This window comes from Alexandromys fortis, unplaced genomic scaffold, assembly GCF_014885135.2.
Source record: "Alexandromys fortis isolate MF-2015 unplaced genomic scaffold, M_Fortis_MF-2015_v1.1 scaffold_20, whole genome shotgun sequence".
Taxonomy (NCBI): Eukaryota; Metazoa; Chordata; class Mammalia; order Rodentia; family Cricetidae; genus Alexandromys; species Alexandromys fortis.
In genome coordinates this window covers 402,732-416,232 of record NW_026067903.1, presented here as the reverse complement: position 1 = coordinate 416,232, position 13,501 = coordinate 402,732, and the positions used below count along the sequence as shown (strand labels likewise).

Here is a 13,501-nt window from a genome sequence, read left to right as displayed (position 1 = left end):
TAAATTTTAACAGATACATCCCTCTGTCTCACATCTCTGCTGTGTGCATCCAGAGTCCATCAGGCATCTCACAGTCTTCTTGCAGGTGGATTGTCACGTTCTTCCTTGATGGTGCCCCTGCTCTAGAATCCTTCACTGCAGAGCATGGACCCTATTTACCCAAGGCTCAGATCTGGTGCCTGTGATGCTGGCTGCTGGGAAGTGTAGTAGGGATAACCTAAGAGACTGTCTTCTGGGTTGGTTTGAATCACGGGCTCAACTGCAGTTGAGTGCACTGTCTTCACCATGGTCAGAACATCTGCTTGTACTGTGTATGGGTTGTTTTGGCATTGAGACCATTGAAATAATGATCTACTGTATTGCTGTACTTTGGGCCCAAATTCATGCTTTTGCCTAGATTTTTTAAAGCAGAAAAGCTTTTTTGTTGTTTTTGGTTTGGCCTTTTTATTATTATTATTATTGCCTACATAAGAAGCAAGATTCTCCATTGCTGAAAATAGGCCTGGGATCATAAAAACAACCAGCTAAAAGACTCTGCCAACTATTAAACACATTAGATAATGAAACTCCTAGATTGGAGAAGCGGCAGCTAGACTGTGAGCACGGTTATTAAAATAGGCTCTGTCTCTAAAACAGGCTGACTCTGGTAGTCCGCCCTTCCAACAGCTGATGCTTTTGAGTTCACTGGATGCTCAAAACTACAGCCAGTTCCCAGCCTTTTATATGTGGTGTTTTTCCCATTACATATCTACAATAAAGTTTACCCTATGAATTAGGAACAATAAGAGCTTTAACAACTGTAACTAATAATAAAATACAGCAGTTATAGCAGTGTGTAAGTTAGGTGGCTATCTCTCCATCTCAAAATAGTTGTATCACATTCATCTTCTATCCTCAAATGACTGAATCAGGAAAAGCCAAACAAGACAAGAACTGCTGTGACCCTAAGCCACTGGTGATCTTATTTTTACTCGTTGATAATACTTTGTAAAGCATTGCAGTATGAGACTATAATTGTCAAAAGGTGAAGCTCTGCTCTCCTAGCAAAATAAATTAAGGTTTTAAGGAACTTTAAATTGCTGTTTCTTACCCATTAAAGACTGGGGTTAAAATAGTTTTCACCCGATTAATTCAGAGGCAGTTCAGAATGTAAGTTTTACTGTTAATTGGGTATTGTAATGTTTTCTCTATTTTTTCTTTTTTTTTTTTTTTTGTTGCAACCTTAGTGGCAAATTACTGTAGATTGTTTTGAATTTAAGATTCTTAGAAGGGAAGGGGGAGAATGTAGGCGAGCTGGGCTTTTGTGTGTGAAGGAGGTTTTTGATGTGTGTGAGGCAGGAAATCAGAGTGTTGCTAAGATTGTGACTTTGGAATCTGAATGTTGTTAGTGGTGTTTAAATTTGCTGGGCAGCCATAAAAGGGTTCAGTTCAGGTCTTAAGAGAAGACTAGAAAGGTCTGTCTTATTTTGTCTTTGACACTGTTCATTGAAGGTGAAGTGTTGATACCTTGGAAGGAAGTTTGTTGTGCTGTAGCATAGGAGGACCAACAACAGCCAGTGTGATTGCTGCTGCCTCAAGAAAGACAGGAAAGCCTGTATTTACAGTTAGCATGTTGAGCCAAGTTGACGAGAAATCTTAATGTTGAATGAAATACTTTTCTTATAGGGTTATTTTCTTCATTATATAAATTTATATAATATATATAAGTTAATATATAATATAAGGTATATATATATATATAGATATATAGGGAGGAGAATAAAGCCCTCAGCCAAACCTACACTTTTGTGTTTCTCCTTCAAACAAGGGGAGTGCCCACAAGGCCATGGTACCGTCCTCAGTCCTCTTGTCTGTTTGATTCATGCAGTTGCCTGTTTGTTTGTTTGTTGAGAGTTCTGTTTATGTATTCCTAGCTGTTTGGAAGCCTGATTGTAGTAAACCAGGCTGGTCTCACAGATACTACCACCATCACCACCACAACCTGCAAACGTCTCTGCCTATTGAGTGCCAATTAAAGGCATACTGTCTGGTTTTGTATGTTTGTTTTGTGAAACAGAATTTCTCTGTATAACCACCCTGTCCTGGAACTCACTCTGTAGACCAGGATCACCTCAAACTTACCCATCTCCACCTGCTTCTGCCTCCTGAGTGCTGGGATTAAAGTCGTGTGCCACCACGCCTGGCATGTTTGTTTCTTTGTTTTATGTGGTCATGTTCTCCTTGTTTATACATTCAGTGTGACAGATTACTGTCGTGGACCTAACAGTACCAACAGTGGTATTTACAGTCAAGAGGCACAGCATACTGCTTGTGGGTATTTCAGCTCTGATGAGTTGAGATTCTCCTGACTTAATGGACTTGTAAGTTTCTGAGCAGAGATTATTAGTTCTAGCACCTTGGTTGGAAGGCCTTTTTATTTTTTTTTTCCCTGAATGCCTGTTGACTGAGGATGTTTTATTTAGAGACAGTGACCTGTTAAATCTCTGTTTAATTTCAAAAACTTTCTTTTCTTTCCATTTCTGTTCCTTAGGTATTGAAGCTAATCCATACCACAGTTGTAACATCAAAGAAGAATGTCCAAGCCTCAAGACAGGAATCATATACAGAGGATTTTATTAAAAAGCAGATTGAAGACTTCAACATAGGGAAGAGACACCTAGCCAACATGATGGGAGAAGACCCGGAAACCTTTACCGAAGAGGATGTTGATGTGAGTATAGTTAACTCCGGTGGGAAAGTGATTCTGTGGAGCTGTGGCTGTGGGTGGTGCTTCCCTTTGCATAAATAAACCCTTTGGCTCTGTAAAATTTACATCAGAACAAGGGAAGATGCCTCTGTTGTAGCAAGTTCGAAGCATAACTTTTCTTTTTCTTTTTTTTCTGAGGTGTCAAGTTACATTATTTGAGTAATTTTTAAAATAACTTCAGCTTTGATCAATTTACTTTGGCTTATTTCCCATTTGTTTTCCTTATTTCACTATCTCTCTTCCCTGTGCCCATCTCCCTGGCTGACTTGCTTATATTTTTAGCATCTCTTGTAGTTTTTACAGTCTATGCTTAGTGCTTGGTAAGCTTATTTCTTTGCCTTAATTTCTTTTTTTCAAAAAACCATGAATAGAATTATTTTCTTTTCTTTCTGTATTCTTCAAGTATGTAAGTTGATTTTTTTTTCTATGAAGTATGTCTGTTTTGTGAAGTGATCTTAAGTTACAGTACTGCTGGGATCGTTTACTGAGTGAGTCTTCAGGTTGACTTCTTAGCAATTTTTGTTGTACCATCTTCAGGAAATACATACAGCTTCATTCATTTACTTTCTATCTGAATGCCTTTTAGTTTCTTTTCCATATCTACTTTTTCTATTTGAACTTGGGCTGTGAGTACAGACACTCCCACTACGTTGCCGGGACTTAGGAGAAAGTGTTTGTTGTTTTACAGATGTGTGTAGCTAGCCGTGAGTGTTCTGTGGTCGTCATCACATTTGGCAACTTACCTCTCATACCTTGCTGTTGAATCTTTTTGTTGTTAGCATGAATATTGCTTACCACTTTTTCTGTGACCATATGTTGTCTTTTATTCTATTAATTCACCTAGTACATCATGCTAATTAATATTCAGATATTAAAATAACCTCTGTGTTCATGAGATAATTCCACTCCATCAGTTTGTGTAATTTTATGTATTTATGGATTTGTTTTTTGAGCATTTTGCTGAGGGTTTTCGAGTCTGGAACCAGTTCATAGCTCTTTGGGTTTGGGGCCTGTTTTTTGAAACAAGGTGTATGTAGACATGAGACAAGACTATGTAGCCCAAGGAGGCTTCACACTTCTGATGCACATGCTTCAGCCTCCCCAGTAGTAGATTATAGGCGGGCCAACATGTCCATGTTAATTCCCTTCTGATGTTCATGGAACATAGTAGCCTTTTGAAAGGAAGAAATTCACTCAACAGTTTCATCGTTCTATCTAAAGAATAAGCTTTGTATAAAAGCATGACAGTGAGAAACCACTAGAAAAGTATTTCAGATCTGTTGTGTGAGTTAACAGGCATCTAAATGTATCGCTGTGGTCTGCAGAGAGGGCTGGAGAAATAGCAAAGAGATGTGCTGTGTCAGCTCTTGTGGCCTAAAGCCAGTGTCCCTTTGGACTTTAAAATTGTTTCTATTCAACTTATTTTATTTTTATTTAACCAAATAAAATTTATCTATCAGGGTGACACTTTCACACTATATTAAAATGAATTGTCATTTTTGGAGTTGCTCATTCATTGCTTAAATGCTTACTTTGAATATTAGTTTGAGAAATTAAAACTATTTTTGTGCATGCCGGAGCCCACTCCTGCAGAAATCAGCTGGGGGTACCCTGGGAGAGGGCACTGCTGGGGAAATGTTAGATTAAGAGAAATGAAGACAGAAACATAGGATAGACTGGGAGGACTGAAGGCTCGTACCCAACAGTCCCGAGTTTATGTCTCAGCCAGCATATATACTAATTACAGACAAAAGGCAGAACAACGGGCAGTACAGTCAGCAGGCAGCCCTCCCTGCACCGTCCTTGGGAGGAAGTTCAAGCCAACGCATTATCTCAATACAAGAATTTAGCTAGTAGCAAGCAGCTACCAGTCAATAAGGAGAAGTGCCTCCAGCTGGCATACACAGTCCAAATCTTAATAGATAATGTGTTTTTTGTTTTTAAATCTTGGCAAAAAATGCTCTTCTTTTATGGGCTTAGTCATAACTTTCTCACAGTCTTCAAGGATATTTGGAACAAGTATAGCAGGCAATATTGAACTCAAATGACTTCTTTAAGTCAGCAATGACTTCAAATGGAAACTGAGTCACACATGGGTTCCCACATGTGAGTGTTAAATTTATATACTGTTGACACGGCCTATAACTTCATTTAGTTACCCAGTTAAAAATTCAGGCTCACTTTAATTTTCAAATAGGTAAATTAAATGACTTGAGTACTATTGGTTATTTTATATATTTTCCTAGAAATTGATTTTCCATATTACTTTGCCAATGCTAAAATAGCAAGAACCCCAAATATTATGTTATGTATTTAGTCAGATATATTTAAGACTTAAAATGACTTTTTATGGAATAAAGTGTCATAAAATGTTTTTGTTGAGGTGTGTCAATTACAGATATACATTTGAAGACCATTTGGTCTGTTGTTTTAGTAATCTTTAGCTTTAGTCAATTAAGTAATAAAATCATGAATTACTATGAAATTCACCCTGTTGTTTCTTGGTTTTGTTTTTTGATAGAGTCTTTAAATGAATGTGGAATCTGGGAGGAATATAACTGCACAGCATGCAGAATGTGGATGTTCTATTGGTGTTGTCTTTGACAACCTCGTGAGAGTTGAAGCAATATAGGAAGTTTAGAAGCTGGGCTGAGGGGGTTCCTGGCAGTGTCTCTAGAGCTGTGATGTTTAACAGGTCAAGTCACATGGGTTCTTTCATCAGAGTGTAAGGAGCATGCGCACAGGCAGTGTTACTGCTCGCATCACTATCAGTAGTGAGGAACACAGTATACTGCAGCTGGAACCATTGCATAATGCTCATGTGCCTTCGGCTCGCTGTGCCTTCCCCAGGCTAGTGTTTGGCAGACTCACCTGAGATACTGTTGAGTACAGTGATTTACCATTGATTGATTTAAAGGGGAAATTGCCTGATCTCCGGTCTGATGTGATTTCCCTAGCTCCATATCCAAAAGCCCACATGGAAGTGAGTGTTAGCCATTTCCCTGATACCAGTGACATAATTCTGCTGCACTAGGCTATGCAGCATGTGACTGATCAGCTTCACTGATTCTCACATTTTATTACAATTAGCTCTTGGCCTTTTATTAATTTTAGTGGATTCCCTTTGGCATTTTAGGAGATGTAAAAGCAAAAGCAGACAGTGACTACCAACTCTGATTATCAAAGTGTTACAGTTAGGGCTGGAGAGATGTCTTCCCAAACAGCCCTGAGGTGTCTTCAGTGGTAGAGGATCCCAAGGCAGCGGCCTTTTTCTCAAGACTGCGCTTTACAGTTTCCAAGATTAGTGTTTGGGGCTAACAGTTTCTGAAATCAGTTGCTGTCTCGTTTCGTAGAGCATGGTGAGTCTATTCTGGCTGCTGACTGCTGGCTGTGGCTGACTGCATGGTTGTCCCCGTTGTGAACTGCCAGGGCCAGGCTTTGCTCTGTTTCTGATTCTTGTCGTCCCTTTTCGCATCCAGTGTCTGTGTGTCCACCTTAGCTGCTCCCTGTTGGCTAAGCTTTTGGCATAACTGAATTTGTCAGGAATGTGAATTACAACAGAAAGCAATTGATTTTGAGTTTACAAAGTTGCCTTATAGAATTGAGTTTGAATAGAAATCTGACTTCACTGAATGTCACATATAAAATATATGTGTGAAAATTATATTCAGCTAATATTACTCACTAGTTGTTTCTTATAAGACAATTTAGAGAGTACTAAATGTGTTAACAAAGATACAAATAGTTTAAATACAAATAGTTCTTGACACTGTTGATTTTAACTTTAGATTATATCTATCCTTTGGAAGATGTGCTATATTTAAGGCTACAGTAAGGAATTTCTCAGAAATCACTTGCTACATGGAAGTGTGCTGGTACAAGCCTGCAGTCCCAGTCTTTGGAAGGGGAATCAAAGGGGTTAGGAGTTCCAGGTCATTAGGAGCTCCTGCTCAGAAGCTGGCAGACAGTGGTGTGTGTGTGTATGTGTGTGTGTGTGTGTGTGTGTGTGGTATTGTCCTGGCTGTCCTAGAACTCACCATGTAGACCACATGCTACCGCCACGTGTTGATGGGTGTGCAAAATTATTTCTGTCTACAGCAGTTCATGACTGTCAGCAGTAATCTGTCAGGTGGAACAGTGAGCCGAGTGAGTGGGTTGTATGGCGGGAAGGCCTCTCTGAGGGCTGTGAAAGCGGTAGGAAGCTAACTGTAACACCCGAGTGTGGGATGGCATGTGATAGTGCAGGCTCAGTTTCCTTCTTGAGCCGGGTGAATGGTGGGAGCAAGGACCTGCAGGTCTTCTGGACGCATAGCCAACATGAGTAACACTGACTACTGCCTGTCTGCAAGGTCTCAGTGAGTCTCGTAATATTTCTTCTGCAATGAAAACTATTGCTTTACAGATATGCCCTGATACTGTATTTCCCTCTGACTAAACACACAGTAGTGATGAATTTTGGGTTGGGGACATTTATTGACTTAATATTAACTATGGTGAATACAGATGTGTGCTCATATTTACTAATGCCTTTATTTGGGAATTAAAAGTTAGGTTCTACATTACTGTAGAGTTTCAGGAAGAAAGCCAGCAAACTGATGTATAACGCTGCTGAAGTCTACCAATTACTTTTTAATTGGTATTATAGACCTCATTCTAAAACCAGAATGTTTTATTCTCCTCAGTGTGAATGTGCTGTATGAAGTTTCTCTAATTGATTTGCTGTGCCCATTCCATTTGATGTATCATTTTTCACAATATTTCATAATTTGTGCTCACTTCTAATGAACAGAGTCGTTAGGACAGGCATGTCTAAGTACAACTGACAGCTAACATTAGGTGCCAGATGCAGTTTGTAAAGCTATGTAGAACTGTGGAGAACAGTTTAAATAAATTAGCACCTGTACATTAGTCTCACTTGCTGGTAATTTATAAGCGAATCAGTAGAGATGACATTTAGGTAAGTCATTGATCAAGTTAACAGCTGCAAACCCCCTGCCCAGCTGGGATACCTAATTAATAGAGATTGCATTGCTGACCTGGTGCTTCTCCTGGGCTGAGCCTGCAGTCCATTTATACTTTAGACTGAAGCCCAAGGATACAGTCAGACAGACTGCCTTCATTTTAGAAAGCTGTTCAGTTGCCAATATTATAGTTAAAACAAGAATTACATTTTTAAAAAGAGATACCGATATTTACTGATGATGTTAACTGTATCACATGACTTAAATTTTTGCACTTTTACATTCTTTGTCTCTTTTGTTAGCCCTTTTGTTTGGGAGTCAGATTAGGCGTCCGTGTCATACTGTAGTGTGTGTAGTAAGTATTTAAAGGGTGTGCTTAAACAGAATGTATGTTCTACCTTTTTCTTGTGTGTGCGTGTGCGTGTGTGTGTGTGTGTTGGGAAGGGAAGGCAGCAGTCATTGAATGTAAACTTTATGTGTAGCAATTTCTTAACATGTGATATTAGTTCAAAACATCGAAGAACTTTGTTTGCCAGGTTAAGTTCATATGAATTTTGGGACTTCGTGTAAGAACTATTAAACTAGTTCCCACAAGAAAGTCCTTTCTTTTTTTCTGTTCCTCAAGCTAACATTTACTTTGGGTGAATTTAAAATTGACAGCCTTAATCATGGACTAGAACAGAAGTTTTTTGTTGTTTCAGGTCTATGTACTTATGTATCGGAGTTGGTTGAATATGGTATATTTAATACAGACTATGACCAGAGTCTGGTTCTTACATGAGAAACAATCTCTTAAAACACACTTGCAAGAGAAAATACACACACACACACACACACACACACACACACACACACACACTTGCTAAGTCAGAAACAGGCATTTGGCTAGCGCATCATTTGAAGCTTCTTGAAGAATCATTAGCAGAGTTCCCAGCTGACACCCCCAAGGTTCTTTTTGTGGAAGGTTTGTTATTTATTTCTTAGTTTAATTATCTGCAGTGTAGATTGCTTAGGAAGAGAATTATGAAATTTTGGTTAATTCTGTTGTACTTAACAAACTTGGTCCAAGTAGACTCAAATCATAATTTGGAAATAAAACACCTCATTTTAAACATACTTGATGGTGGTGGCACATGCCTTTAATCCCAGCACTCAAGAGGCAAGGTAGAGTTGGATCTCTGTGAGTTCAAGACCAGCCTGCTCTACAAAGTGACTTCCAGGACAGGCTCCAAAAGCTACAGAGAAACTCTATCTCAAAAGAACCAAACCAAACAAAAAAAAAAAAAAAAAAAAAAAAACAAAAAAACAAAAAAAAAAACCAGAAAAACAGATGTTTGGGGAGTGGGCCATTTACTCTGCCCTGACTGCTAACTCCCACCAGCACTGGGGAACCAGAGGTCAGTAGTGGTTTTTGTTTTGTGACAGGGTTTCTCTGTGTAACCACCCTGGCTGCCCTGGATCTCGCTGGAGACCCTGCCTCCCGAGTGCTGGGATTAAAGGTGTGTGCCACTGCTGCCTGGTTTTGACCTCTTTTATACACCAGCTCCTGTATCTGACACTATAGATATGTGTCTCCTGACAGAATGAAGTCGGGGCTCTCTCACACTTGTCTTTTTAAATTAGCAGGTGCCTAGAATCAGTATAGGGTAAATATTTGTTAAATAAAACTTTATTTCTTTGGGAATTTTCTGGTGAATTTTACTGCTCAATTGCTATGTGCCTTTAAAGCCAGTAAAGAAGTAATCTGTAACCTGAGAGAACTGAAGAGCAAATTCCAGAATTCATCCTCAGGTTTAAATTCTGACCCAAGGTGTTTTTAGACTGTTTATTGTTACTTAACTGAGGATTCATCTGTAAAATAGAGTTAGTAAATACATGATTTATTTTTAAAATAATATGGAGGAATAATATGGTGTCTGTAAATTGAAAATTTTGTGTTTATATAACATTTATTGAGTGCCCATTTAGCGCTGCCTTTTTAACGTATTTTACGTAATCCCAAACCCAGCAATCAGATTACTAGAGTGATGGGGAAGCACACAGGCTCTGTGCCTTCTGTCTGCACCTGCTCGTTCCCTGCTCCCTTCTCTGCACCGGGATGAAGTCAGGCTTTTCCTGTTTATGGTGCCTAGTGTTCTGCCCCAGCACACTCTACACTCTTCACAACACTAATGAAAAATCTTGTTCTTATTTATTCATGATTTATTTTGAAAATGCATTCACTTACATTTTAACAACTGTGTGCTAACAGAGTTAAGTGAACCCAGAAAGCAACAAAATTATTTTTTCGGTAAAGCCATTGAGTCCTTTGTTTGCTTCAGAATTTGTGGGGAAGAAATCTGCATAGAATGCCCATAGGAGATGAATGGAAGTAATAGGTTAGGTCGTGTCAGTACTGTCCTGTGCATACTAAACAGATGCAGGCAACGTGCTGAGAACCTGTCTTATCTGTTTGGGATGTATTATTACTTGATGTACAAACAGCTGACTTATTTTATTTACTGTTCTCTCTCGTTCTTTCATTTTGTCCATCCCCTCGCCTTTTTATGTTTTAACTGATTATAACATGGGGCTTCTCTCTTTAAGTTAGATCCACCTTTTTATTGAATTTCAGTATTTTCCAGCAGGTTCTTTGTTCACGTGTTTTTGTATTTGAGGAGGTTGTTTCTGCCTCCTAGCAATCTTAGCAGTGATCTTCTTTTCCCTTTCCAACCACCCTCTACCAGTTAACTGTCTCATGATTTTTCCAAGGTTTACCATGCTTGAGAAATAAAAGTGTGGATTCTTATGTTCGTGTTTCCCCTTTAGGATTATTCAGTGGTCACAGGAGTTTGTCTCGTGCTTGAAAGCGATGCCAGCAATAGCCTGCTGCTCTCTGGGGGATAAACGGCTTGGGAACTCACAGGCATACATAGTCTTCTCTGCCTGTGCTCCTCTAGCCTGGGCCTTGCCCTGATGCTGACCACCTTGGAGCTGCTTTGTGGACAAGGCCTCAGAGAGGCTAGAGGCTAGAGATAGCCTTCTTCACATAGGTTGGGTATGGGATAGTCTGTATTATGTATAAGTTTTGGACATTTTCCCCTACCTTTTAACTTAGAAATGTTTCAAATTTCTATGAAATTTGAATGCTTATTGAATACATGCTCGTCACATCGATAAATCTGACAGTGTTTTCCACATTTCCCTTACCTCTGTGCAGAATAATTTTGACTGGCCCATTGAAAATAAGGTTTTACAACCTTAACTCCTAAACATATCGGTACAACACCTTATCTCCCCAGTACAGTTGCCACTCCTAACACAACAGTTCTATAATGTCATCTGTGTAAATGGTCTATATGTGAGTTTTCCAGGTCGCCCTAGTTGTTTAGTATATCAGGTTGTAGACCAGCTCAGCTGCTCTGTTGTTGTGCACTCTGGAGCTGTGCTCGCTTCCTCATGATCAGATTTAGCGTGGGTGAAGACAGCCCTCAGCTGACGCCCTTACAGCTAACTTCACCATGGGGTACCTAGTTTCCCCACTGTTGGGATGACTGTCCTTTGCTTTTAGCAGCCCCGCTCCTGTGAAAGCACCCTTTCCCCTTGTCCCTAGCAAGCAATCTGGAGGCGTGGTGGTTTGAATGAGATGTTCCTCACAGACTCTGGCATTTGACTACTATTTGGGAGGCTTAGGTTTGGCCTTGTTAGAGGAACTATGTCACTGGAACTGGGCTTCAAGTGTTAAAAGACTCACGCCATTGCTAGTTTGATCTCTGTTTCCTGCTTGTGGTTTAAGAGAGGAACTCTGTGCTGCTGCCTTGGTTCCGCACAAGGATGGTGACGAACTCTTATGTCTCTGAAACTGTGAGCTAAAAAATAAGTTGCCTTTGTCACAGCGTTTGTCGCAGCTGTGGGAAAGTGACTAACATGGGAGGTAATGTTTGAGTGTAAGTTCTGGTCCCCGATGGCATGTCAGCCAGGCCTCTGTGATCCTTTCCTGAGCTATGGCCGATGGGAAATTATAAAGTGATAGGCTTTCTCTCTGCACCGTCTCTTCTACTTTTATACTTGGTACTGTTCTATTAAGCAGGTTTCTTTTTTCCTGCCCCTCACTCCAGTGTGTATATGTACATGGTTTCTAGAATTCATATATGTAACCCACTTATTAAGTGTGTGGCATTGGGGCTGGAGAGATGGCTCAGAGGTTAAGGGCACTGACTGCTCTTCCAGAGGTCCTGAGTTCAATTCCCAGCAACCACATAATGGCTCACAACCATCTGTACTGAGATCTGGCGCCCTCCTCTGGTGTGCGGGCATACATTGAGGCAGAATGTTGTATACATAATAAATAAATAAATCTTTAAAACCATAGAAAAACCCTGTCTCGAAAAACCAAAAAAAAAAAAAAAAAAAGTGTGCGGCATCGCCTCTCTTTTTGATGTTCAGATTGTCCTGGGGTGAGGGGTGTTTGTCCAAGCACTGGTGTAAATGGGAATGAGGCAGGAGTGCTCAGAGACCTGTGTGAGGAGAGAGCACCTAGTGGCGCTTGGCTAAGCAAGGTCAGTCACGTTCCTTGTGAGAAACACATGGGAGGCCTTGTTTGGAAAGTGTACTTTTCAAAAAAAACTCAGCAGGGTAGATCGTGTAGAGTACGTGTTCCTTGTGCGTGAGGGCCATGCTCAATTATCAGGACTGTAGGGTAAACTCAAAGATCACCTAAAAACACCAAGAGAGCCATGGTGGATGCTCTGGTCTGAGTGAGAACTGCCCCAGATCCGTGTGCTGAGAGCTCTCTCCCATCTGAGTGCTGTTTGAGGAGACGGTGGGACTCCCAGAGACTGGGACCTCTAAAAGAAGTGGGTCCTATGGGGCATGCCGGAGGAGTGCAAGCTTGTCCCCAGCCCTGGATTTCTTTCCTGGCCACCATGAGGGAGAAGTCTGTGCCATACTTACCCAACAAATATTCTGCATTGGCTCAAAACCAAAGCAATGGATTCAGCACAGTTTGCTGAAATGATTAACCAAGGTAAATCTGTCCTGTAAACCGTTTCTCTCCAGTGTGTCACAGTGAGTGAAACACGAGCTGCTTGTTGCAGTCTTCTGCCCTGGCCTGGGCTTGCAATGATTCTCTGAGCACAGTGCCAGAGTTTGTGAAGGAGCACCTCTAGTTTGATGCGGACACTTGAGAGTTGCCAGTAGCCAGATTCATAATTACAGGTTTTGTTGTTTTTCTTTTGGTGATGTATGCTTGGTAATTGTACTTTGCCACTTGAACTGAGATACTACATATGAAACTCTAGTTCAATGTCTGGTATAAAGTAAGCATCTTGTAATTTTTATAACAGTTGTTAATTAACCTTTGTGTTTATTTTCAGAAAGCTATTGCTTACCTTTTTCCAAGTGGTTTGTTTGAGAAGCAAGCCAGGCCAATAATGAAGGTAATCCTAAATACTTGTTTAATAATGTCTTTTATGTGTTATAGACGATGCCTAATAACATTTTACATTTATTTTACAGCATCCTGAACATATTTTCCCAAAACAAAGAGGTAAGGTCACTCAAGACTGAGATGATGGTTCATTTTGTTTTTTAGTTTACTGTAGATTTGGGTTACACATCAGGAGTTTTGTCACAGTGGATGTGGAGTAGGTCAGAGTACTCTGTATAATAATGAATGGTAGAATCCGCAGAGTTTGTGTAGGATACGAAAGTTAGATCAAGATAAGCCTTGTGTCTGTGTTAATGCCACACTGATTACTTGCATTCTGCATTCTACTAGACATCTATGAGGAAGAGTTTGTGGGTTATGCGTCTG

General features: G+C 40.1%; 1 protein-coding gene across 1 annotated transcript in view; it reads left to right on the top strand.

Annotated features, from left to right (window-relative positions):
* Positions 1 to 2,530: 2,530 nt before the first annotated feature.
* Mrps9 (mitochondrial ribosomal protein S9) overlaps positions 2,531 to 13,501 on the top strand; it is a 31,969-nt gene continuing 20,998 nt past the window's right edge. The window contains exons 1-3 of the mRNA XM_050134770.1: positions 2,531 to 2,710; positions 13,062 to 13,124; positions 13,204 to 13,234. Of these exons, the coding sequence (XP_049990727.1) occupies positions 2,666 to 2,710; positions 13,062 to 13,124; positions 13,204 to 13,234 (139 nt within the window). The 5' untranslated portion in view covers positions 2,531 to 2,665. The remainder of the gene's footprint in view (positions 2,711 to 13,061; positions 13,125 to 13,203; positions 13,235 to 13,501) is intronic.